General features: G+C 35.1%; 1 protein-coding gene across 7 annotated transcripts; it reads left to right on the top strand.

The window, feature by feature from the left end:
* Positions 1 to 2,370: 2,370 nt before the first annotated feature.
* Positions 2,371 to 23,770, top strand: LOC129000121 (transcription factor GAGA-like). Of its 7 annotated transcripts, none has more exons than XM_054427026.1 (9): positions 2,371 to 2,684; positions 3,831 to 4,020; positions 8,702 to 8,791; positions 9,438 to 9,530; positions 10,357 to 10,515; positions 10,859 to 10,982; positions 16,104 to 16,213; positions 18,568 to 18,767; positions 20,639 to 23,770. In XM_054427026.1, exons 2-9 carry the CDS (start codon positions 3,835 to 3,837, stop codon positions 20,844 to 20,846), a joined length of 1,170 nt encoding a protein of 389 aa, XP_054283001.1. In that variant the 5' UTR covers positions 2,371 to 2,684; positions 3,831 to 3,834; the 3' UTR covers positions 20,847 to 23,770. The 7 variants fall into 7 exon arrangements, with proteins under 7 accessions (XP_054283001.1, XP_054283000.1, XP_054283006.1 ...); XM_054427025.1 differs by having other exon boundaries at positions 2,371 to 2,688; XM_054427027.1 differs by lacking the exon at positions 2,371 to 2,684 and adding an exon at positions 2,695 to 2,780.
* Positions 23,771 to 24,016: the final 246 nt, after the last annotated feature.

Here is a 24,016-nt window from a genome sequence, read left to right as displayed (position 1 = left end):
TTATTTGTTTACATTATGATCAGCTGGATAATTTAATTGCTGTGGCTGTGTTTGTGTTATTATTTTCGTTGCAATGCAATTTAAGAAAACTTGTGGGTATTTACTCAGGGGAGGTATAGAAGAGGCTACGATGACAGCTGTGGGCTTCTTATTAGCTGAGGGAACGCCATTACCGTAAGAAAACGGACGGTAGCCGTCGGCCTCGGTGGTCTAATGGTTAGCGTACCGGGCTGATAATCTGTAGGTCCCGGGTTCGAATCCTGCTGGTAGCATTAGCTTTTTGTCCAAGATTTTTTTATCATCAGCAAGTTTGGTTGGTTTGGTTCGGTTATTACAGTTTAATTTTATTATTAAGTCATTATAAAATTTTAATCGAGCAAATTCTAGTTTTATTTAATAAACAGAATTATTTTTCCGATTACTAAACTTTTGTTATATTATTTCTTTATCAGCAAGTTTGGTTAGTTCGGTTAGGTTATGATAGTTTAATTTTACAATTAAAAAATTATAAAATTGAATTTGAGACATTTATAATTTTATTTTATGAACAGAACTATTTTTGCGATTAGTAAACCTTCATTGCCAAAGTGCTCTCTACTACAGCGCTGTTCACGGAGGAATTTTGAACTAAATGCCTCATTCGTACCTCCCCTAAGTCAGACCCAAACTTGTGGTAGTGGTACAAACATTTACTGACTTGGTTAAAAATGAAATATATATTTTGCTATTTGCATTTTGGTTACTATAATCCGTTCAAGTAACATATTTTTACTACTTGGTGAAACCCGTCGAAATCGACGGATACTTTCAATGCTTACGTTAATTCATCTAACTGCGATAAATTGGGTGAAATATACATATTATAACGATGTAGCTGGTTTCTGCAGCTGAGGTTATCTATATTTTCCTTGATCTGCACAGACAGTTATAAATGAATTGGCTGTAGATAGTCATTACTCCTAAGGCTCGGAAAAGTGGCCTACTACAGCAGTGTTCGTGTCTTTTGCTGGACGTTATGGTTCTTATGGCAGCCTTTTGAACTATCAGAATTTTCATGGTCTCTGAAGCGGGTCCCCAGACAATGACACCATAAGCTCATCAAGCTGTGGAAGAGGCCATAATAATAGGCCAGCTATAAATATGTATCTGTGATCAGTTTTTTTTAATTTTCTTAAGAGGAAAACAGTTCTGGAAAGTCTGCTTTCCAACTCATTTATATGTTTGTCCCATGTCAACCTACTATCCAGCCAAAAACCTAATAGTTTGAGTTTATGTGAACTAATATTGCAGACATTGGATAAGTATGGTACTGCAAGTATACATTTAATTTATGAGAACTACTAGCTGTAACCCGCGGGCTTTGTCCCGTTTAACTTCTTAATTTTCAAGATTATCTCGTTCGCATGGCTCAATCACGTCCTGGTTGAAGTTTGTTCGCTACGCTCACTCACCTTTATTTTGGAGCTCGTTCGCTACGCTCACTCACCTTTAGGTTGGAGCTCGTTCGCTGCGCTCACTTGCCTTCAGGTTAGCTCGTTCGCTACGCTAACTCGCCTCCAGGTTGAAGTTCGTTCGCTACGCTCGCTCACCTTTTGGTTGCAAATTAGCTGTTGTCATAAATGTAAAAGAAATAATAGTGCTGCACCCTGTTGGTAATCCTTGTGACTTTAATAATGCTATTGAACAGATTGAACATCATAGAACAGAACCAACTTGTTTAATTGAAACAGCTGTTAAGATTAAATAATTCCATTTCTCATAAGGTTAACATGGGAAACTCCAGAGCCACTGGGGCGGAGCCCGAAAGGATTTTTGAAATAAGAATATACCTATATGTTAATCGGGAATGTGAGCTATCATCATGCCAAATTTCAGCCCAATCCGACCAGTATTTTTCGCGTTCACTTGTCACAAACATACATCCATACATCCAAACTTTCTCATTTATAATATTAGTAGGATAGTAGGATACTTATAATTGACTTTGGATACTGCAAATATACATTGCATTGATGTGAACCAAATATAACATTGCTATTTAATACTGGAAGTATAAATCTCATTTATGAGAAAAAGATGTACTGATGTTGTATTGATTCAAAAAGTATTAAAATTGGAATAATGTGATAGCTCCGCTCATTCGTTCAATATTGCAAGCAGACAACTGCATTGAATTTTAACCTAGTTTATATTATGGATTAACTATCTAATCAATGTATATAATCAATGGTTATATGAAAACACCGTTCATGTTCTTTTCATACAACATATCTATGATTTCACCTGTTGTTTTTATTTTGTTTAGTACCTTCTTTCGTCGCCATCGTTATTTCTATTTGTTATTTTCATCTTAGTAGTTTCAGTTTGTGTTTTGTGTTTGTTGGTAGTTTGTACCAAGATTCAAGATTTTTTACTTCAATCAAATTAATCATTAATCAATCTCAAAATCCATAATATTTAAATTGTCCCAACAAGAACCGACTTTTTGTGTGAGATCGAGGCGAGATGCGACAGGGATAGATTAACTTAGGAGAGATTAGAGAATTAATAGTGCAAAGTGAATTCCTTCATATTCCTTGTCACTCATCATATCAAATATCAATATTGTCACTACAGTGAGTAGGCTAGTTGTTATCACTTTAGTGCGGCCTCTCTGTTGCTCTGTCGTCTAAGCTAAGCTCTAAGTAAGTAAGTGTCTACTTAAACTGTCAGTGTGAGTGTGTCGGTTTGATCAAGATTCAAGACACCCTCGGGTTAAGAAGCGGTTAGGTTGGTTTAAGGTTCAGTGTCAGTGTCAGTCTTAGGAGACCTAAGATGATGTTTTTTCATAAGCTTTAATGTGTCTGTCCATGAACTCGGATACAGTTTCTTAACTGGCCTAGGCCCTACGCTAATATTGATTGAAAATATTGAGTTGATTAGGCCTAGGCCTACTTAACGTAGTATTCCTTCATTCAATTTTTTCATTGACAGGAAGTTTGGTTGGCTAGGTAAGGTTATAACCTGTTTCATTTTATAATTGATACAGGCCTAGTTAAACAAAAGTGAATGAAGGTTTAGGTCTACTAAGTTTAATTGAATCGACATTTTCAATCGATATTAGCATAGCCCAGTTAAGAAACTGTAAGTTACCCTTAAACTCTAGCTTGCCAATTTTTTAAGTTAATAACCTAAACTTAGTTAAGATAACATGAACGTAATTTGGTATGTTTAGGCTATTAAAATAGAAGGAATACGGATCGTGAAGTAAATCAAAAATATTGATAGGCTATATTGAAAAGAAATCATCGATAATAATGAATGTTCCCTTTAACAGGAAAAGTAGCCTACCCATTTATGTAACTTAATGTTTTCGGCAATAAACATTTCTGATATCCGATTTCAGTAATTACTTATAAAAGATGATAAGTGGTGATCGATTTCGATTGAATAATCATCATCAGACCCAGTAGGTGCCCATTGGGTTCATCACATTCGCCTGTATGTATTTACCGCCTTGTGAGTCAACATTATGTGTAGACCTATATATGTTACAAGTGTTAACTTATTAGCTACTGTACATATTTTGTACCGGTATTTCCATTGTTTCCAGTACAGTAAAAATTTGTTTCAAATCTTCATTTAACTTGACGTAAATGTTTCTTGGGCCAGTCTAGTAAATTTAATGATTTTAAATTTAGCCTACCAAGCTTTATAGAACTTATTTATTGAGCTCGAGATCCGTCATGGCGATTGGAGAATGATAAGGCTTATGGCTTTCTTGCTTTATTTGTTTAACAAATAACATAAAGTGTATACGATGATTAATATGTTTAACCTATTCTGTCCAGTTAAATGGGTAGCCAACAGTTATACAGCCTGTCATGGGGAGAGTTTGGAACATCACTTACATCTACAGTACAGATTCTTCGAGGTCATGGAGAGATGGTAGATGTGACTTTGGCAGCAGGAGGAAGAATATTCCCAGCCCACAAGCTAGTGTTGAGTGCTGCTAGTCCTTTGCTCATGGAACTGTTGAAGGTATAATCTACTAATGTACCGTAGCCTAGTGAAAGATTTCTTGCGTGCACCAAGACAGGTCTTAACTTATAGTTCTTATTCTTTGTTTTGAAGAAATTTAAGACATTTACTTTGCAATTGACACGTTCTTGTCAACTATGTACAGGGTGTCTAGTAGTCGGGAAAATCGGGAAAGTCGGGAATTAGTATTGAATTTCAAAATGGTCTTGAAAAGTCGGGATTTAGTCTTAAATTTTATTTCAAAGTCGGGAATTTTCATGATTTTGCCGCGATCGTCGTCTTGCGTTTACGTAACAGCGAAACCCAATGATGATGATGTCAACACGGCCTCGGGAAATGTTCACGATTTTGCCGCAATAGTGGACGACGACGATGACGTTTCCGTGGCCGTGGAAGACGACGATGACATTTCCGTGGCCGCGGAAGATGACGATGACGTTTCCGTGACCGTGGGAGTCAATGATGATGTCTACACGGCCGCAGGAAATTTTCATTTTTTTGTCGCTATCGCGGGCGACAGTGATGACGTTTCCGTGACCGCGGGAGACGACGATGACGTTTCGGCGACCGTGGGAGACGACGATGATGTTTACACGGCCGAGGGAAATGTTCTGACGATTTTGCCGCGATCGCGGAAGACGACGATGACGTTTCCGTGACCGTGGGAGATGATCATGACGTTTCCGTGACCGCGAGAGACGACGATGATATCTGCTCGGTCGCGGGAAATGTTCATGATTTGTTCGCGATAGCGGACGACGACGATGACGTTTCCATGACCGCGGGAAATGACAGTGATGTCTAAACAGCCCCGGGAAATGTTCATGATTTTGCCGCGATCGCGGACGATGACGATGACGTTTCTGAGACCGCGGGAGACGACGATGATGTCGATGTCTACAAGGCCGCGAATGTTCATGATTTTGCCGTGATCGCGGACGGTGACGATCACGTTTCTGTAACCGCTGCAGTCAATGATTTCATTTCATTTCATTTCATATAACTTTATTCATTAAAGTACAATACATAGATACAGGAATGGCGTCAAGAGTAATTTAACAAATCTAACTTAACTAAAATACTCATAACTATCAAGCATGGCGTAACAACATACCATCCATATGAACATTCTTTCAGCCCAAATAAAGTAAAACAAGCAGTGCAATATAAAAGTTTAAACATGAAAATATCAAAATTAAAATAATAGATAAAATTATTTTAAAACCAAAAGTTTTAACTTATGAAATAAAGCAATATAACTTATGGAACTAAAACTCTTCAAAGGAGTACATAGCCTTGTTGATAAGAAACTTTTTCAATTTTGATTTAAATTTATTTTTTGAGGTTTCCAATTTGATTTCTTTAGGAAGTTTATTATAAAATTTTGAACCGGCATACTTAGGTGTTTTCGTGAAAAGTTGCAGAGTATGAGAGCTAGTGGCCAGATTCTCTCGATTTCTAGTAAAGTAATTGTGGTAGTCTCCAATAAGTTGTAATTCATCAAATCTGTCTTTTACTGATAATACTGTTTCATAGACATACATTCCATAAACAGTCATAATATTTTCAGTTTTGAAATGTTCTTTGACTGAAGTTCTACGTTTTAAATTGCATAAAATTCTAATAGCTTTTTTTTGTTTTTTTATAATTGATTTTAATTTTTTCTTCTTTGCTGCACCATAAAGTGAAACTCCAAATGATATGATTGAATGTATGTATGAAAAATATATAATTTTTAATGTTTCCTTATCACATAGGGGTTTTAATCTTGTTAACGCATATAGGCCAGATGAAATTTTAGAAAGTAACTTGTCAATATGATGGTTCCACTTCAAATTTTCATCAATTTCTAATCCTAAGAATTTGATGTGTTCTTTATTTTGAATTGTGTTGTTATTAACTACAATTTTTGGCAGATTTTGCAGTTTAGTTTTCCCTGCTTGAAAGCACATAAAATTAGTTTTATCTGTGTTCAAACGCAAATTATTTGAGTTAAAAAAACTGTTAAGTAATAATATATCAGAATTGGCCTTGGCTTCAAGTTCAGCATACATTTCTGCGGCTATTTTTAAATTTGCATCATCAGCATATAGGCAAAGCTTGCTCAAAACACTTAGTTGGGGAAAATTTCTCAAGTAAAAGATGAATAAAAGAGGGCCTAGGATCGATCCTTGGGGAACCCCATATTTAACTTCCCGAGTACAAGAATTGTAAGAAATTTTATAATTTTTATCATTACAGTGACTCAGTTCCACGTATTGTTTTCTATCAGAAAGATATGACTTGAACCAGTTCAATGCAGTACTATTTAGTCCACTACTACTACTGAGCTTTAAAAGTAACAACTCATGAGAAATGGAGTCAAAAGCTTTACTGAGGTAATGATGATGTCTAAACGTACGGTACGCGGAAAATTTAATGATAAAAAACCAAATTTGCTAGTTAGAATTTGTTATCGCTGCATTATTTCTTTATTTGAAAACACCACATTATCATAATACTACTTTATCACAAAGACAGGGGTTGGTGTAGTATAATTTAGAAGAAAATTTGGTTAAGCTATAAAAATTGGTATCGGTATCAAGAATTGAGAATCGATACATTTTGGTATCAACACTCACTAATTATTGTTGAAAAAACTAGTCTTGGAAAAATCTGGAATTAGTCTTGAAAAGTCTGGAATTAGTCTTGAATTTTATAATGGAAATAAACTAGACACCCTGTATGTAGCCTATAAGTTATGTTTCACCCTCTCTGATAGGTACCTCATTACCTTCTTAGCCTACCTCCTCCTAGGCTTAATACCAGCATAAGCTGGATAGACTGCGTCACTTTGATCTTGACGACCCTTGAAGATCCGTGAATTGTACCTGAGTTTTGTAAAAAACCAGAAAATTTAAATGTTTCAATAATTACAGAAAAATCCACCTGAAATCACCGATCTATCTTCTTTTGCATGGTTGGAAATCATTATTGCGGGAAACTTTCCCAAATAACGTATGTTGCCGTGATCGCAAAAAATAGTACAGAAAGTAAATAAAAGAAACGTCTTATAACACTTAAAACATATATTTACGCTTATACTGTTACTCACAAGACGGTAAATATACAAAAAAGATGGTAAGTGGTGATCGATTTCGATATGGACACTCCTATCATCATCAGACCCAATAGGCGAATGACAAGAATCTTGAATGGCGTCCCTACTTATACCCTATTGGCTACTGGAAGCACCGGCCTACTTATACACTTTATAAGTACAACTGGAATCAAAATTTACTTGTTCATCATTAATCAACTTATTTAATGAACAAGTAAATTACGATTCCAGTTGTACTTATAAAAATTAAAATACTTATAAAAATCCGTAAATTTAATAACACGTAAAATGCTGATCAAGAAGTTATTCAAAAAACAGTCACAGGTTTTGAGATAATTGTTGGAGTTGGTTGTGGATATTGCCGTGATTGTGAGAAACTTGCACAGATTTTACCGCAAACATGTGAGACGTTAACAACGTTTCTGTAATTGTAGCGTTTCTGCTATCACAAGAAATCATCACAAATTTTACCGCCATTTAAAGTTAGACGATATTAGATGGATGGCCGAGCTTCCAAAAAATAGTCACAGTTGTCTAAATAATTGCTGGAGACAATCGTGGATAATGCTGCTACTGTGTGAACTCATCAATTGTATATTAACACAGTAACTGCCACGATCAAAATACATTATAGGCTACGAGTGTTGCCATGATGGCGAGAAATTATAACGGATTTGACTGCGATTGCAAGTAATGATCACAGAATTGCTGGGATTGCAGGAAATCATCTCTGATATTTTCGCTATTGCTGGATAATCACAAATTTTTCAACGACCGAGACATAGGGCCGTTGAGTTAATCCCTAGCCTATATGGGATCAACTTACACTATGATCACTGATGTGGTCGTGATTGCAAGAAATTATCACAGAATGCACATTACCGGTAGGGGTTTCAGAGTAAAAACAACGTACAAACAAATAAGTTTCGTTGTTTTTGAGCAGCTAGAATTTGAGTCCTGCAGAATTTGAGCAGATTGTTTTTGAGTCCTGGGAATTTTCAACTTTGGACCTGAAAATCTGGAGTTGTCCTTGAATTTTATTTTGATGGTGTGCTGGACACCCTGAAAACTGAGAAAACTTTTCTACTGGTGAAATATTTTTATTGGTTGGAACACACTAAACATAATACCCCTGCCAAAGCAAATCTGCAGTCTAAGCGAATTTTAATTTGCCTGATTAGATTTTTTAATTAAATCTATTTGAATAACATTAGGTTTAAACTAGGTTCGGACAGCACATTTTTGTAGGATAAAAACATCTTTTGATGCCGAGGCACTGCCCCAGACAATCAAACTTTTGGTTGGTTTGATTGGTAATAGCTTATTCCCTATATGGGGAATTGCTAATTATTTCCTAATATGGGAAATTCTAATTCACTAATATTCCCTAGGCCTATTGTAATTTTGATAAAGAATATAATTATGATAGCCAAAAGATTCATGTGGAATGTTCATAATCTTAATTATTTAGCCAATATTAAACTAGGCTTACTTTATAAAAATTTTATCCTATATAACATACAATTTGTCATCATTAACTATAGTTCAGGTTGTTAACTACTGTCAATTGGTTGGTTTCAGAGCACTCATTGCCACCATCCAGTTGTTATGCTTGCAGGAATCACTGCTCCTGATTTAGAAGCTCTTCTACAGTTTGTGTATCAGGGAGAGGTCAGTAACTGAATCGCTCTTTTGAGATAGTCATAGTCATAGTGATTATATCAACATAGTTGTGACTTATGAAGTATATCCTTCATAAGTGTAGGAAAACAAACTTGCTTATTGGCCAGACACTTTGTTAGGGGGTATGTTGGATCTTATAAAAAACTCCAATGTTTGACTGTGTGGTGTGAGTACAGATTTATTCAAGTTTTCCATCCAAAACTGTGGACTAATGCTTATTAATTTATATCTGCAGGAATTAACAATATATTTCTCGTATTCTGGAGTTAAAGCCATTGAAGTAGTTGGTGTAATCCAATAAACCTCACCTATATCTTCTAGACTAACTTGCATTAAAATACCTGGTAATAATTAGGTCTGTCATTGAAGCTTCAAAACGTCTCCTCATAAAACTACTTAAAAGATTCTAACACAAAGACTGTGTCAACAGAACTCGCCTAACCTCTGCAATTCTCCGAGCACCCTGCCTTGACCGACCAATGGCTACCAATTTATTAACCCGATATGCTTCTGAGTGCTTTGCAAACACATTAACACCTGTAGCTTGTGAGGGCTGACCAAAGGTCATTAACATAGCTCGCCTACAGTAGCCTATACTTGTAAGTTTATAAAGGAATAATCTATTTCATTGCAGGTAAGTGTTGACCCTAGTCAACTTCCATCACTACTTCAGGCTGCCCATTGTCTCGACATTCAGGCTCTCTCTCCTCAAACACTCACAACTGAAGTAAGTTTTTAGATAATTCATTATACTGTAGATTTTAAGCAGTGTTTAACATGTAAAGTGTAAAGCTTATTTGTGTATTTCACATACAAGTACTTTTATTTGTAACATTGTGTGTCTTATGTCTGGTGGATGAGAAAAGAGGCGGGTAAATGATTAATTGACCTAGCTTAAAACACCTTACAGTTCTCCTCGCCTTGTTTCAGGATCTCTGTTTCATACACAATTTGAGAGTAGCTTGGTGAGGAAAGTTGTTTGTAGCACACCAGAGCCTCACTAATCAAAAGGTTTTGGAACCGGACCCTATTCAGATTACCTAATTGTCCGAATTAGCCGGAAGTGTTGTAAAATTTCTTGAAAATTTAGAATAGTTTATTATTATGACTAATAGTAATAATTTGCTTCCACAATCGCAGTAACCTTTGATCATGTCCATGATTGTGTTCTTTTTACTGCATTATTACCTTAAAAGAGAACCAACAGAAGTTTGTAATGAACAGATGTATTGCCAAAGGCTCTTGGAGACTATTTCCCAGTTCCATACAAAATGTGCGATTCATGGACTTTTTCTTGGTTATCAAAATTCACTTGCAATAATACACCTTAATTTTAGTTTAATGGACTCATCCCATGCAAAGTGTTCTAACAACATTCCTTTTCAAAAAGTAATGGAACCCTTCCCTTTTTTTTGAAAGTGACCTAAATATTAATCTAGGCTACATTACCTAACTTTGTTTTTCTTTTTTTCAAACTGGAAAAAGAGAGATGTGTGCAGATCTCTCTAATGTTGCAATGTGTGCAAATCTCGCTAATGTTGCAATGTGTACAGAAAACCATGGCTCAGATCTCAGTTCCGGTAGTGATGGGGGACACATCCATGGCACCCATGTCTCGAGAAACATCCATGACTAGTCCATTGCTGCCTCACCGCAAGAGGAAGCGCAGGCAAAATCGAGCAAGTGAGACAGAGCGAGAATCGCATTGGACGGTGAGCGGAAACCCCATCATCTCCTGCTTTATTTCTTGTTCTTGTGCACATCGTATGACTGGCTGGAATTCTGGAAAATATTTAAGTTTACTGGAACAAGTGGTAATAAATTTTGGTTGAACAGTAACTTAATCCGACTCATAGGACAGGTTCACAAACTTGTTTCAGGCCATAAGATTTTGTATTTCCCTTGTAGTGTCATCAGAAGTACAGTATTTCAAATTCCTACCATCTTGAAAATTTAAAATGGCAGACAGTTAAAGCTAAGTTTTGCAAACATATGTTTTTTTATGACTGAAAGACTATTTTTCTTAAATGATTGTTATCTATGTTTTTCCAATAGAACGTGAGTGTTGGCAATGTCGCTGTAGAATCACAGACTATGGAAGGATCTGCGATACAAGACTCGGGTGATGACTCTATGAAGGATGAAATCATTGATGAACAGCATTGCAACGGAGAACCAGGTAGACCCTCTTTAAATTTAAGTATTGAAATATTTGTAGAGTTTTAGTAATATAAAATAGCTAATTGAAAACTGGAAAAGCGAATGAGTTTGAATTAGGCTAATAAGAAAAATGTGAATTTCCTTTGTTGTTTTAAGGTTGGAATGAAAAAATAGGTTGTAAACTCTAACACTTCAGTATAACATTTATTTTTGTCTTATCTCATTTTTATTTACTAGGCCTATCTAAGAAAATAATGAAAAATGTTCATGTGGCATGTGAAGGGTAAATAACCTGGGATGAAAGAGGAATAATCACTTTCTTATAAACCGAGATTAGCCTATATATATATATATGTATGTATATATATAACTATATATATTTTATTGTCCTATGACGCTAGGCACAAGCCCGGAATTGTTTTTCACATTACTTCAGGCTAGACCTAGGGCAATATCACTTCGATAAAAACCATTGGTGATTTGGCGGGGTTTGAACCCGGGACCCCAGGAACCGGAGTGCCGCGCTTTAACCACTAGACCAGCTCGCTCCCCGAGATTAGCCTATATTAGAACATCTCAACCCACAGTATAAGAAAAAAAACATCAAAATGCTTTTGACAAAGGTAGAAAAAGCTAAGCGACTGAACGAAAAGGGAACAGAGTGTGGTACTTAACTGGTATATTATAAAGTCATTAAGCATTGAGTTCCCTCTCAAAAAGAGCATTGATAAAGACAGACAAATAAAATTTTCATGTATTCAAACGGTATTTATTTCAGTTGTGGATTGTGTCGTACTGTAGTGTAGTGCAGTGTAGTGATGGTGCTAGGGGTGGGGAGTGACTAGTGTTGTATGTTTAGACCCCCCACCCCTGGGAGGCAAGTCTCGTTGTGCCTCAGAGCAGCCGAGGACCTGCCCACTCTGCGGACTGCTGATACGTCAAGCCCGTAACCTGAGGAGACATCTATTGACAGCGTGCACCAGTCGCCCCACACCCGACCACATAGACTACTTGGAGTGTCAGATGTCCACACCACAGCAGACGGAGCCGAGATACCCAGAAGTCCAAGCCTCCCCCGCAACACAAGTGACACAGAGTGAGAACTACACAGAACAGTTCGGTCAGAGAGAGAACTCGGAAGACGGCCAAGTCTTAGAATACAGCGAACTGCAGAATGTGAAACCGTAAAGACGGTAATTTATTTACTTAAGTGACTAATGGCACTCCAGTCGGTATCCGGCCTCAAAAGCATCTTCAGGTGGTCTAATCCACATAGGCTATTGTTTGAACTGTTTATAGGCTACTGATTTATACTGATTTAAGGTATACTATTTAGTATTTATACTGATTATCTATTTCCACGTAATGACTTAAGCTATATGTAAATCAACAATAATAAATTTATAAAAAAATGTTTCAGAGTGAACAATATTGTACTCATTGTTGTGGCATGCCCCTGAACTGGTTAGACAATATAGTGGTTAATTAACCTTTATTTGTTTTCCCAGTCCAATTCTGGGATTCTTAGAGCTGCCTAAATGTTGACTAAGTTCATGATTTACCTTTGTTTAGCTCTCCCTTCCAGTCCCGTCAAATCAGTAATTTTTGCAGTCACTCTGAACAAACATACTGACATTACCTCTTCTTTAAATTTGATGTTATCTGTTAAGATTTTTAAGGTTTTTTTTGGACCCAGGTTGTAAGGATAAATAGGGGGTATGATGCACAAGCAGGCTTACCTTACTGATGAAAGTTGGAAATAGAAATATATGAAAGTATGTATGAACTTGTGCAAGCTGTCAGTTTGGAACAGCTAGCTCTTTCTTAAGTTGATGCAGTGGTGCCCCCCCCCCCCCCCAGGTCAGGGACGCAAAGCCCATTTCAAACTGCCCCTTTCTATACTCCCTCCCTCTACCCCCAAAATAGCCCCACGCGACCCTCCCACACCAAAACCAAAATGTTAAGGGTTTTCAAAAGTAAAAAAATTAATACCGTAGTATAAAAATCAGGAAACTTTCAATGCAGAATGTTAATTAGGAATATTCATATTGAAATGCAAAAAATTGAGGACAATGCAATAGTTAGGATAGATGGTTGGGTAATTTTAAAATGATGAAATAGTCATGCTCATTATAGATCATTCGGGACAGTCTCTTCACACAACCCAGAAAATAACTAAATAGCCACAATCAGACAAACGCAAAACCAGGTAGCCGCTAAGGGAATAAAGAAAATAGAATTATTTGTCTTGTGTTAATATCTTGACTTCCCTCCGTGGTAACGAAGATATTATGACCGCCTCCCGTTATCGCTGCAATATCTTAATGTTCCCCTGCATTCGTGAGGACGTCAGGTTGTTAGGAAGGTACAAATTAAATTTTAATTATGATTAGCCATTATTATGTTGCAGGTGTTTATAAGTTGTGATGAATCAAAAACATTTTAGGGCTACTCGCAAAAAAACTTAATAAATTATTACCTAATGGCGAAATTTCTAATCAAGGTGAAATTTCTAATCAAATTCCCCCTAAAACCCTCTCCTTGAATCCCCCCCCCCCAAAATCTCCGTGATGCACATGCGCCACTGCCCCCCCCCCCCCCCGGGCACTCCTGAGTTGCAGAGTCTTTGTATTTGTTATAGGCTGTTCTCCTTGTACAGATTTAGTTTTTTTTCATATATAAGTAACAATCTTTTCCGACTTTGTCACCCACCGATGCAGTATCCAAGTAATTACAAGAAAAGCCTACTGTACAACAAAAACAAAAACTCTACAAAAAGTATGAGTCGGTAGTTCTAAAAATTCTATGTTTCATCTGTAAGGTAAGCCACTATCTGCTTATCATATCCACCACTAAATCCTTATAGTTTTATAGATTAGATTATAAATTGTTTTAGATTAAATTTTATAAACAAATAAGCTTGAGAGTAAAATGTTCTTATTTAATAGTAAAATTATGGCTCAGGGCTTTGAGTGTTTCCAGTGTTAATAATTACCTACCTTAATGCCAACTTAACTCTTGGTAACATTTTTTATTACAATCCTGGTAAAATCCAAATTATCTGTCTTTCCTACATTATTTTAATCAAAATTTATCAAAGCAAAAAATTCTAAGTTTAAAATGCTGTACATAGGAAAATATTTTATACATTTAAGTTATTTATTTAAAAAAGCTTATTTATGGTTAAGTCGATACTAGATTTTTGTACTTAACATTAGAAGAAAAATATGCTAACTGGATAAGCCTATTCATGGTGATATGTTTAGTTTTATTAAACAAAACATTAAAGAAATATAGTTGTATTGTTATTTACTATTATACCCATCCATTAGGATAAATAATTCCAATGCTGATTTAACAAACTAATTGGACTTGTTTTTTATGCAGTAGTAGCTTATAGGCATTACTTTTATTTAATTGAGGGAGACATTTTGCAAGGTTTAAATAAATGCTCATAGAATTCTTAGTTAGGATTCTTAACTCCTCCAAATTCGGTTATTTTACTTAAACAGATTTCCTTCTTAAAATATAAATAAAAAATAGGCTAATGAGTGGTCAAATGGTGCTCACCTGATAGTCAAAAGAATGGAGGTTCCATACAGAGAAAAATACTTTTTGATTGATCGACACTGACTATAGTTTATTCATTCACATTTAGCTTCAAAAACACACCTAGCTGTGCATGGCTGCATTAAAAATATTGAATAATGAATAAAATAAAAATGGATAGACTAGGCCTACAAGTTCCTGAAATGAACTGGTGTGTTACATAGCAAAACAAGATGGAAGCAATTCGAAGAGCTACCATGAAGTTCAACAATATGCCCTATATTTATTTTGAGAATTAGTTATTTTAAAAAGTAGTACCATAGACAGATAGAATTAAATATAGACTGTCAGCAGTACTGCGGTTAGCGTTCTGGCAAGCCATGCTGCGAGCGCCTTGTAGTTATGTATCTCGTGCGCCGCAACTACACGGCGCTTCCAGCGGTAGACGCCAGAACTTATGCTAACCGCAGCACTGCTGATGGTCTATATTTAATTCTATTTGTCTATGGTAGTACATTGTGATAATAGTTAATTGTGTAACTAGTGAGAGCAGTGTAACACTTTTTGAACAAGAGAAAAATGTTTGTGCAAAGGCTTGCCTTGTGCGTAAATTTTATTGAGCTAAAAAACTTTGAACAAAAAAAAAACTTTGTCTACAGTTTTTGGTATGTGACAAGTGACTTCTAAAAAAATAATAGCCTTTGTGTTCAAAAAACGTTCACCTCATAACATTGAGGTTATGCAGGCGTTTTTGAGACAGATGGATAAACAATGTCATTACCGCATCAAAATTCATAAAAAAAAACCATCTCCATTTACATACTGGTAATCATCTTCGTAAATCAATAATTATTTTGCTTTTCAACCAAAAATTTTGTCTGCAAATTTACCTAGGAAGTATTAGCGAATTTACCTTTAGGGAAGTAGCCATTACTGTAGGTGGCACGGTAAATCCTAGGCCCGGGACCGATTTAATTTTTCAATTTGATGTCCCCAGAGGCCAAAAACACTATTTTTTCAAATTGTTATATATATAGACTATGTGTCCGTTTTGTCCTATTTTGATAAAATTTGGTTTGAAGGTGTAGAGCGGGACAAAATTGAATGAGTTTGAGGACCAGCTAGATTGGGTCATAAAAATAGGATATTATCGAGTTTTAAAATTTAAAAATGTTTTGTTTATTCATTACATTTTACATGTGTAAGAACTCATTTAAAGTAGGTACTTAAGGGCTATTTATTGTTAATTAATATCCAATGAAATAATCTTAGCTTTAATTTTGTTTTGTTTAGTTGTCATCTGGAGTGAGAAAAAGAACAAAGTAGCAGGAAAAGTAAAAATTATTGACTGTTTTGCAAACAAATTGTAGTGAACAAAATGCCATGTTGTATGACAACTGTAAACAGGAATACTTGTTCAATACACCTAGGCAAAACAAAGCCTTTCCGACCTATGCTAATTTTTTAACCTCCGCTTTGCCATGGTCTAACTTTTAAAGGAGCTACTCTAGGCCCTAGTGATGATATTTTACCAAACATTTCTATACAATATACTGTGTTGAAATAAGAAATCAGTATAACATTTTTCTAGGATCGACCAAGAAGCTAGTATCAGATTTACCTGTTGAATGCACTGTCTGCGGAGTGACGTTGCGTCAATCGCGGAACCTCAGACGACATATGGAGCTTATACATCTCAAGGTGACACCATCAGAATCATATTCTTTATGTGCACTTTCATTAATAAAAGTCAACTCTGTAAACCATGTAAACTCTGGTCTCTGACTGCAGAGAAATTTAAATGAATAATATTAGCAATAGTTTTGACATCTTTCTTCTTGGAATTTGTTGTTGGGTTAACTTGGTGGCTGTGTTTCACCATCTTTGGAATTGTAAAAGTATCAAAATATAGGGTTGTGGCTGGTCTGATTCAAATCTCGCCTATCTTGCCACCAGTGGCGTAACTATGAGGGTGATAGAACCCTCCCCCCCAGAACCCTAAAATGATAATAAATATTAAAATTATTGTATCGAAGCAATCCTTCTTCTTTAAAATACTTGCGTGAAGTTTATAACTGAAACTGATAATTTAGTTTTGATTTGGTTTTATTAATCTAATTTGTTAATTGTTAGTTTATTAGTATAGTAAACTAATTTTAAAAGGTTTATTTAATGAATTCACCCAGGCAGCGGGAGGAAATTTGGAAAGTCGTAGTGGTAACACTGCAGGCATGCGTGGTAAGCACTAAGCAGATGCCAGACGGCTTTTAGGTTAGTTGTTTATTCTGTGTTCTAGTTAAGTTCTGTAATCTGTAGTAGGTAAAGACTGTTTACTTTCAACTATAAATGTGCATTGTGGACTGTTTAATAAAATGACAAAGAGAAAAGTTGCTCAGACTTTACTGACAGATTTGTGTAAGAATTTGCAGGTTTGTTTGGAGAAACTGTAATAAGTTGCGAATCACCCAGAACGTGTATTTACCGATAGTGGTACTTCTTAATAAAGAACTACTACTTCCTGAATCTAAATCCAGAACTAGCCTTGAATTGACTATCCAGAAATAGCCTTGATTGGTTTGATTTTTTGAGTTCTTTTGAACGTGATTACACCTCTGGAATGCCTGAAAACGCGAGTTTGGAGTTCTAATTGTTCCAAAATTTTCCCCAGACCCCCCTTCTTTACTGGCCCCCCTGCATGAGTGCAGACTTTGAGCTCATCCATCCCCCCCCACAAAGCCATGTTCTAGTTACGCCACTGCTTGCCACGACATTACCTAAGTTAACCGCCCTAATACTAATATTTTAGGCCAACAAAATTAACCAAACCTATCTTTTTATTAAGCTTTTTAATAGGCTCGGATAGCAACCAATTATAAGCCTCATTTAACACGTTTACTGCAGCATGTCTCCGATCGGAGACATCAGTATCACCGCCTGGGTGTGCATGCCTCCGAACGGAGACATTTGTCATCGACGTGATTATATTGTGTTTATCTATTGAGAAGGAAACGCATATTGTGCCTTAGCGTGCATGTTGGGGTAGTGGGTTTTTAATTTCGCGTTGGTCGAGGTTACCGCCGATATTCATATTTTTCCACAGGGGCTTTATTTTTGCATTTGTCGTTGTTTTTCATTTTCACGTCTGTCGTAGCATTTTAGAAATTTAATTAATTAGAATAGAATAACGATACTGAATCTACTGTAGCATTGTGGAATGAACCTAACCTCAAAATTGTGCTTGATCCTGCTTTTGTAATATGTTTTGATGGTGTATCGGGGAACTTCGCCTCCGCTTTTCCCCTCCAATTTGCAATACTGAGGGCCGGCTAGCAGTTTTGTTTAGTGATGCTATCTATTGGGTTTTTGTAAAAGTACGTCCACAACGACTGGGATGCAAATCGTGCTATCTCTGCTATGCCTCTCCTATTGGATGAAACTAAATTCAAACATTTTCGCGCACTCATCCACGCAGCGCATTAGCTGTCCGCGCTCCCGGCAGTGGCCGGCCATCACGCAGCCTTGGTAAAATTAACACACTTACTAAATTGACTGGCAAAGAATCCATCCCTAAGGTATCTCATTGCTCTACCACACAAACAGCTAGGGTTACAGAAATTACCGTAAATAAATAATAAGTGAGTGGGATTGTTTTATATTGCATTTTCCTGACAACCCAGTGGCTCAAAGCCCACCTTAAGCACTAGGTCATAAATCTAGAAAACCAAAAATATAGGTCCTATATAGAACACCCTCTGCTAAAAGTCATATGGTAATTTAGTTTTTGTTGGTTATTGCATTTCCTTGCTCCCAACTCATCTAAGATTAAGATACATTGTAGTTTGCATTAAAATATATGATGGTTTATTATTGATGTAGTATGCAGATGTTTACAAATGTGTATATTTTGTGTTATGTTGCAAGATAATAAAAGAGTTGATAAAATTTTTTCTTTCCTTAACTTTTAATATTATTACAGTTTTAAACCAAAATCCAGGAGAAATGAAAAACCAAGCTTATCTTATGAGTGTGAAGTCAACGCAGTGCTTTATTTACAGGTAGAAAATGGTGGTAAACAGAGAAAAGTGCAGATAAAAGATGAAACAAAGAAGCCAGAAGACGAAGGTACGGTGTCGGTCCAGACTGTACAGACATTGACGGAGGTGGTGAGTCCGATGGAGCAGACAACGGTGAACAGCTCAGCTGGTCCGTCTAGAATGGCTACAGCACAGACTAATGTACTCGGCTCCCCACCAATGTGAGTTATCATATTAACGTATTACCCTATTAAGATGGGGACACAACTTGGTGTAATTCAACCATAAGATTGAAGAGTGTAGTGTTATTTTGTATCTGTATTATATTTTGTTAGCTGTAATAAGATGTTGGATTATTAGATTTCTCATGGTCATGGAAACCTGTATTAAAATTAAAATCCATTGCCAGTTGACGGATGTAAATTGAGAAAAGTTTTTTGGTCTAAATAATGTGCATAGGGAGTGAGAGGGTTAAGTGAAGATTGCAACCATTTGCACAATGAAACTGGACACCTATGCCTATCAGTTCCGTTTGAGTTATAATTAAAAAAATAAAGGAAATTTTGCATGCGGAATATGATATGACTGAACTTAAGATTGTAAAACTGACATGATAAACCATTGCAGTCTTAAAATTACCAATCTGCAAGTAGACATTTTTCTACTTTTATCACTGTCAAGTCAATGAAAACTGATGGACAATGGCGGACTGAATCATGACATTCTGCAAACCACCTAAATTACTTGCGCACATTATTTTCATCTATACTCTATTTTTCATTTATATCTGTTAGCCACCAATTGTTTTCAATCGGGGATGATTTCCATTCCACAGAATAATCTCAAAACGCAAATCATTCCTAGCGGGAAAATAGATTTTTCCCTTTCATCAGATCAGCTGCAACGACTAAGAGTGGCAGAGAGATAGTGCTTGATGAAGTAAAGAACACACACCTGCCTTGTTAACTAGCTAGTTTTTCTTGATTGGAGGTCAACCAGAGTTTAATTTACAGAAAATCTTTGTGCATTGCTTAGGCATACATTATATTTAGTTTTTAGGGAAAAAACACTCAGTTTAGGAATATATTAGGGATGGTCAAGTCTCGAAATTTCGGGAAATTTTAAATCTCGTTACACAAGACGAGATTTCTTTTTGGCCGAGATTTTTACCGAGACGAGAATTAAAAAAAAAAAAAATTAAAAACGCCTGCAGAAAGTCAATGCAATACCCGCAATACAGGAGCGTGTTGTAGTTGCGTTTCCTTTGCGAAGGCGTTCTTATTTAATTAATTCTTCAAATGTAAATATTACTTTAATTATTTTAATTACATTTGAGAAGTTTTGTTAAGTGATAGCAGTGTGAGGAATGTTTTATTACTATAAAAAAAGTCAAAACAAGTAACTATTTTATAAAAATTAATATTATATTTTATGATTTATTTTATTTTAGTATAAGTTGAACTCTATCCTAACTGATATCACTATGTTTCCTAATCGTAGGCATTTTTAATAATTTAGGCGTGATTAATAAAAAAATGTTATGCTGATGTTTTTTAATAAAAGATTGTAAATATTCTTGCCTATTATAATTATTTTTGTATTTAAACAGTCATCTAACAATGTTACAAAATCAGGTAAAAATTCCGAACGTGCATTTCCCGTTGTGTATGAGAAGGGAAATCCCGTCTCGATCTCGTCTCGAAATTTTATGAGAAATAAAAAATCTCGTCTCGTCTCGTCTCGAACTAAAAATCCAATCTCGTCCATCCCTAGAATATATTAAAGAAGAAGAAATTGATCCACAAGTAATAGACTGAGAAAGTAGATTTGGACAGATGCAAAACACACAAAAAAGTTCACAAAACAATTGATTTCATATTTCTTCCCTACATGGTGGCTTCTTCAGGGAAGTATTAGAAGGTTTTGGAAGTGAATGTAGAAGGTTATCTGCTAATTCCTTCCGAAGAAGATTCCATGTTGATGCATAGAATCAACAATATTTTTCCTTTTTCAAATCCAGTATCTAGTAATTCCCAAAGTTTTTGTGAAAAAACCCTTACTGAGTCCTCTTCTTACAAATTTCCTCTTGCAGGTACCACAGCCACAACAGCCACACCCACACACACACACACAGTAGCACTCAATGTGATCAACTGCAGTACAGTCAGCTGCAGTTCTCCCAACCACAACAGCCTCAACAACAACCGCAGCAGTCCCCGGACGTGTACAGACACCAGCAACTGCTGCGTAGTGCAGGACTGTACGCTGACACTAGGGAGCAGCACTGCGCCACCGAGTGACCTCCAATAGCGCACTGAACCAACAGTTGTGTATCTCAGGTAATGACTCTGTGAAGAGTAAAACTCAAAACACACCACTGAGGCAGTTCTGTATGTTGAATGTTATGTTCATTGACTTGGTGGTACAGTAGACCTCTCATAACCGACCTAGGATTCACCACCTTTTAAGTTAACCATCTTTGCACTGGCAAAAACTTTTGTTCAAGTTGTAATATTATGGAATTTAACCTTAAATCTGTGCCAAACATCAAATTGACTTAAAACATTTGGAGATTAAAATAACTTAATTCACCTTAACACTTTTTGGGAATAACTAAATATTAAAAAGATTTTCTCTAAGTGCTTTCAGTTTAAGTTGTTAACATTTTTCTAAAGAAAGGTCAATATTTTATTCCAAGTCTGTCATCTGTATCGCCTGACATTTAGTTTAGATATTCGGTAAACATATTTCGGTCAAAAATTTGATCTTTCCATATTCTTAATTATAAAGACGGTCATTTTCTGTCTTTATTGTTATCCCATAGCTTGTCATTTAGAAATTAAATTATTTAACAATTTTGTTACATAATAACTGATCTTGATTTGTTATAAGGGTCTACTCTCTGTCCCAACCATCACCTTGTTAACATGTCAATAAGTTTAATGTTGAATAACATTTTAAAATATTTCATGTACCAATTATAGCTTTATTAGTAGAAATAGGAATTTTTATTGTCAAAATATATTTAGACATTTAAATAAATACTAATACTCAGTAATTGTGTAGTTACTTAGATATTGTAACATGTATTATTAGGTAAGATAATCAATTGCATCATATCAATTATTTGATTTTTTGCATTATTTGTTCATGGCTAACACATTATTTGATTGAAAACAAGGCTTTTTGGTGCATTTTTACCAATGATATAATTTTAAACGTTTTGTTTTGGTTCTGAAACAAACTCAAATAGTGCCACAAATATTAACACATACAATTTGTTATTTTGAGTTAATGATAAAACCATAGATAAAAAAATACTCCCTTAGTAGATTTCCCATCCTTATAGAACAGCTGAAGCCAATTTTGTTGTTAGTTCTGTCCAGTGTAATGTAGAGTCGTGTTTTGTTTACAATTTGTTTCTATTATTTTAGGGTTAGTTTCGCATGATTTTTGCCTCACTGTGTGGTTATATAGCTGGTGGACAAGTCATTGTTTGTGATTAGATAGTTTTATTTGGTTAAAAGAGGTTTTAGATTACTGAAATAGCAAGAAACAAATCGTAAACAAAACACGACTCTACAGTACACCGGACAGAACTAACAGTAAAATTGGCTTCAGCTCTTCTATAAGGATGGGAAATCTACTAAGGGAGTATGTTTTATCTATGATAAAACAAAGAACACACTGAATAAATTTACATTAACTTTTATAAATCATAGAAGAAGTATTCCAACTCACGACAGCTTAAATTAATCCTAAAACTCTAAAGCTAAAACATAGGCATTGATTTGATATTCTTGCGTTTACATTTAGCCTATGTAATTGTAATTTATTGGAACTGCAGTTTCTTATCCGCATGCATCATAATTTGTGTGCATTGTATTCAAATGTCTTCCTCATATATTTATAAGTAAATTATTATATTTCATATAAAATAGAGCCAAGGTTGTGGTTATATATATTATGTAATATGTATGATATTTTTGCATATTTGTAGAGTTTTTTGAAGTTTTATATTTTTGTTAGTTGTTTGTTAAACATGTTATGCTATTTTGCTGCACAGAAATAAAAGTTGAGTTAGCCTATATGAAATTCCTGTTTAGTAGATTATTTTTATATAGTTTGTATTTTAACTTTTTGAGTATTTTCTAACTATTTGTCAAGTAAAAAGTTAATTAAAATATTTTCTTTTCTCGTATTTATCATATTAATGCTGCTTCAGTTATTCTCTTATGATCTTTTATCTTTAATCAGTCCCCAATTTAAGAATGATATAAAACATTTGACTTAAAAACATGTGTTTATGTACTCTTTTCAGACACTGTATAAATAATACTAAATTCAAACTGTTGTCTTACTAAAAGTGATGGGTCGGTACTTCACGTCAAACGTCGGTTCTAGTATGGCTATGGTAGATGTGGTAGATGAGCTATAGTATACCGTAAATATAAAAGAACAAAATGTTCTCAAACCTTATCCTTTCCCATTGCAAACGCTAAGCACGAGTATAACTGCAATAAGCATTTTATACTTATATGACAACCCCGTACAAAGAGTGGATACTGTGCTAGTATTTTTATATTTATGATCTACTTTGTTACAATTTACTTAGGTAGCAAATCTGTGATACACTTTTTGTTAACTAGTGCATTTTTTATTCACCCAATAAGAAGCTATAATTTTTATTCAAAAATCTCAATCGAATGTTGTTGAACATTATGTTATCAATTGCAATTTCAACCTGTACTAAGAGCATAAAATTGCCATCAATTCATAAAATAAAGTGTAAAGAGTTGAATTAAACTGAATTGTTATAAACTTTTTTATATTTTTGATTCGGTAAGCTATTTGTATTTTAATACAATACATACAAGTTCTGTTTACTTTTATTAGTTATTTGTTCAAGTTGATTACTTACTTAATAAATCCCATTTAAATAACCCAATTTTCAACGATGCCCTTGTATGGCATAATATTGAAACATAAAATATGTAATATAGTTTACACATAAATTAACAACGTTTTTAATGTAAAATAATTTTATCTTATTAGTGAACAGCAATATAAAAGTGTGTTAGTGATAGTAGACATGTGTCTGTTGTACATTTTCCATTCACCATTTGAGTTTTCTACAATGGAATCACTGTTACAGCAAATAAATGATTTAGTGTAAAATGTCTACTTATACCTGATAACGTAAGGCGGTAATAAAATTACCTGAGCACAATGTATGTGTTTCATTCCATTACCACTCAATAATTTATTAATGGAAGTCTTTAAAGACATCTGAAGTATCAGAATGTCCAAAAACAAAGTTTTATAAATATCTTTTAAATCCAAGACTATTAAAACGTCTCAAAATATATAAAGAACAGTCATGGCTGACACAAATAGACCTCGGCTAGTTACTAACAGCCGAATGCGCTCAGTCAACACTGTTTTGAAAGTTAAACATTTGTATTGTGTA

The sequence above is a fragment of the Macrosteles quadrilineatus genome, unplaced genomic scaffold, assembly GCF_028750875.1.
Source record: "Macrosteles quadrilineatus isolate MER2022 unplaced genomic scaffold, UCM_ALF_1.0 Scaffold_8__2_contigs__length_117827958, whole genome shotgun sequence".
Taxonomy (NCBI): domain Eukaryota; kingdom Metazoa; phylum Arthropoda; class Insecta; order Hemiptera; family Cicadellidae; genus Macrosteles; species Macrosteles quadrilineatus.
Note: the sequence above shows the minus strand (reverse complement) of the source record. Positions and strands in the feature narration are given on the sequence as shown.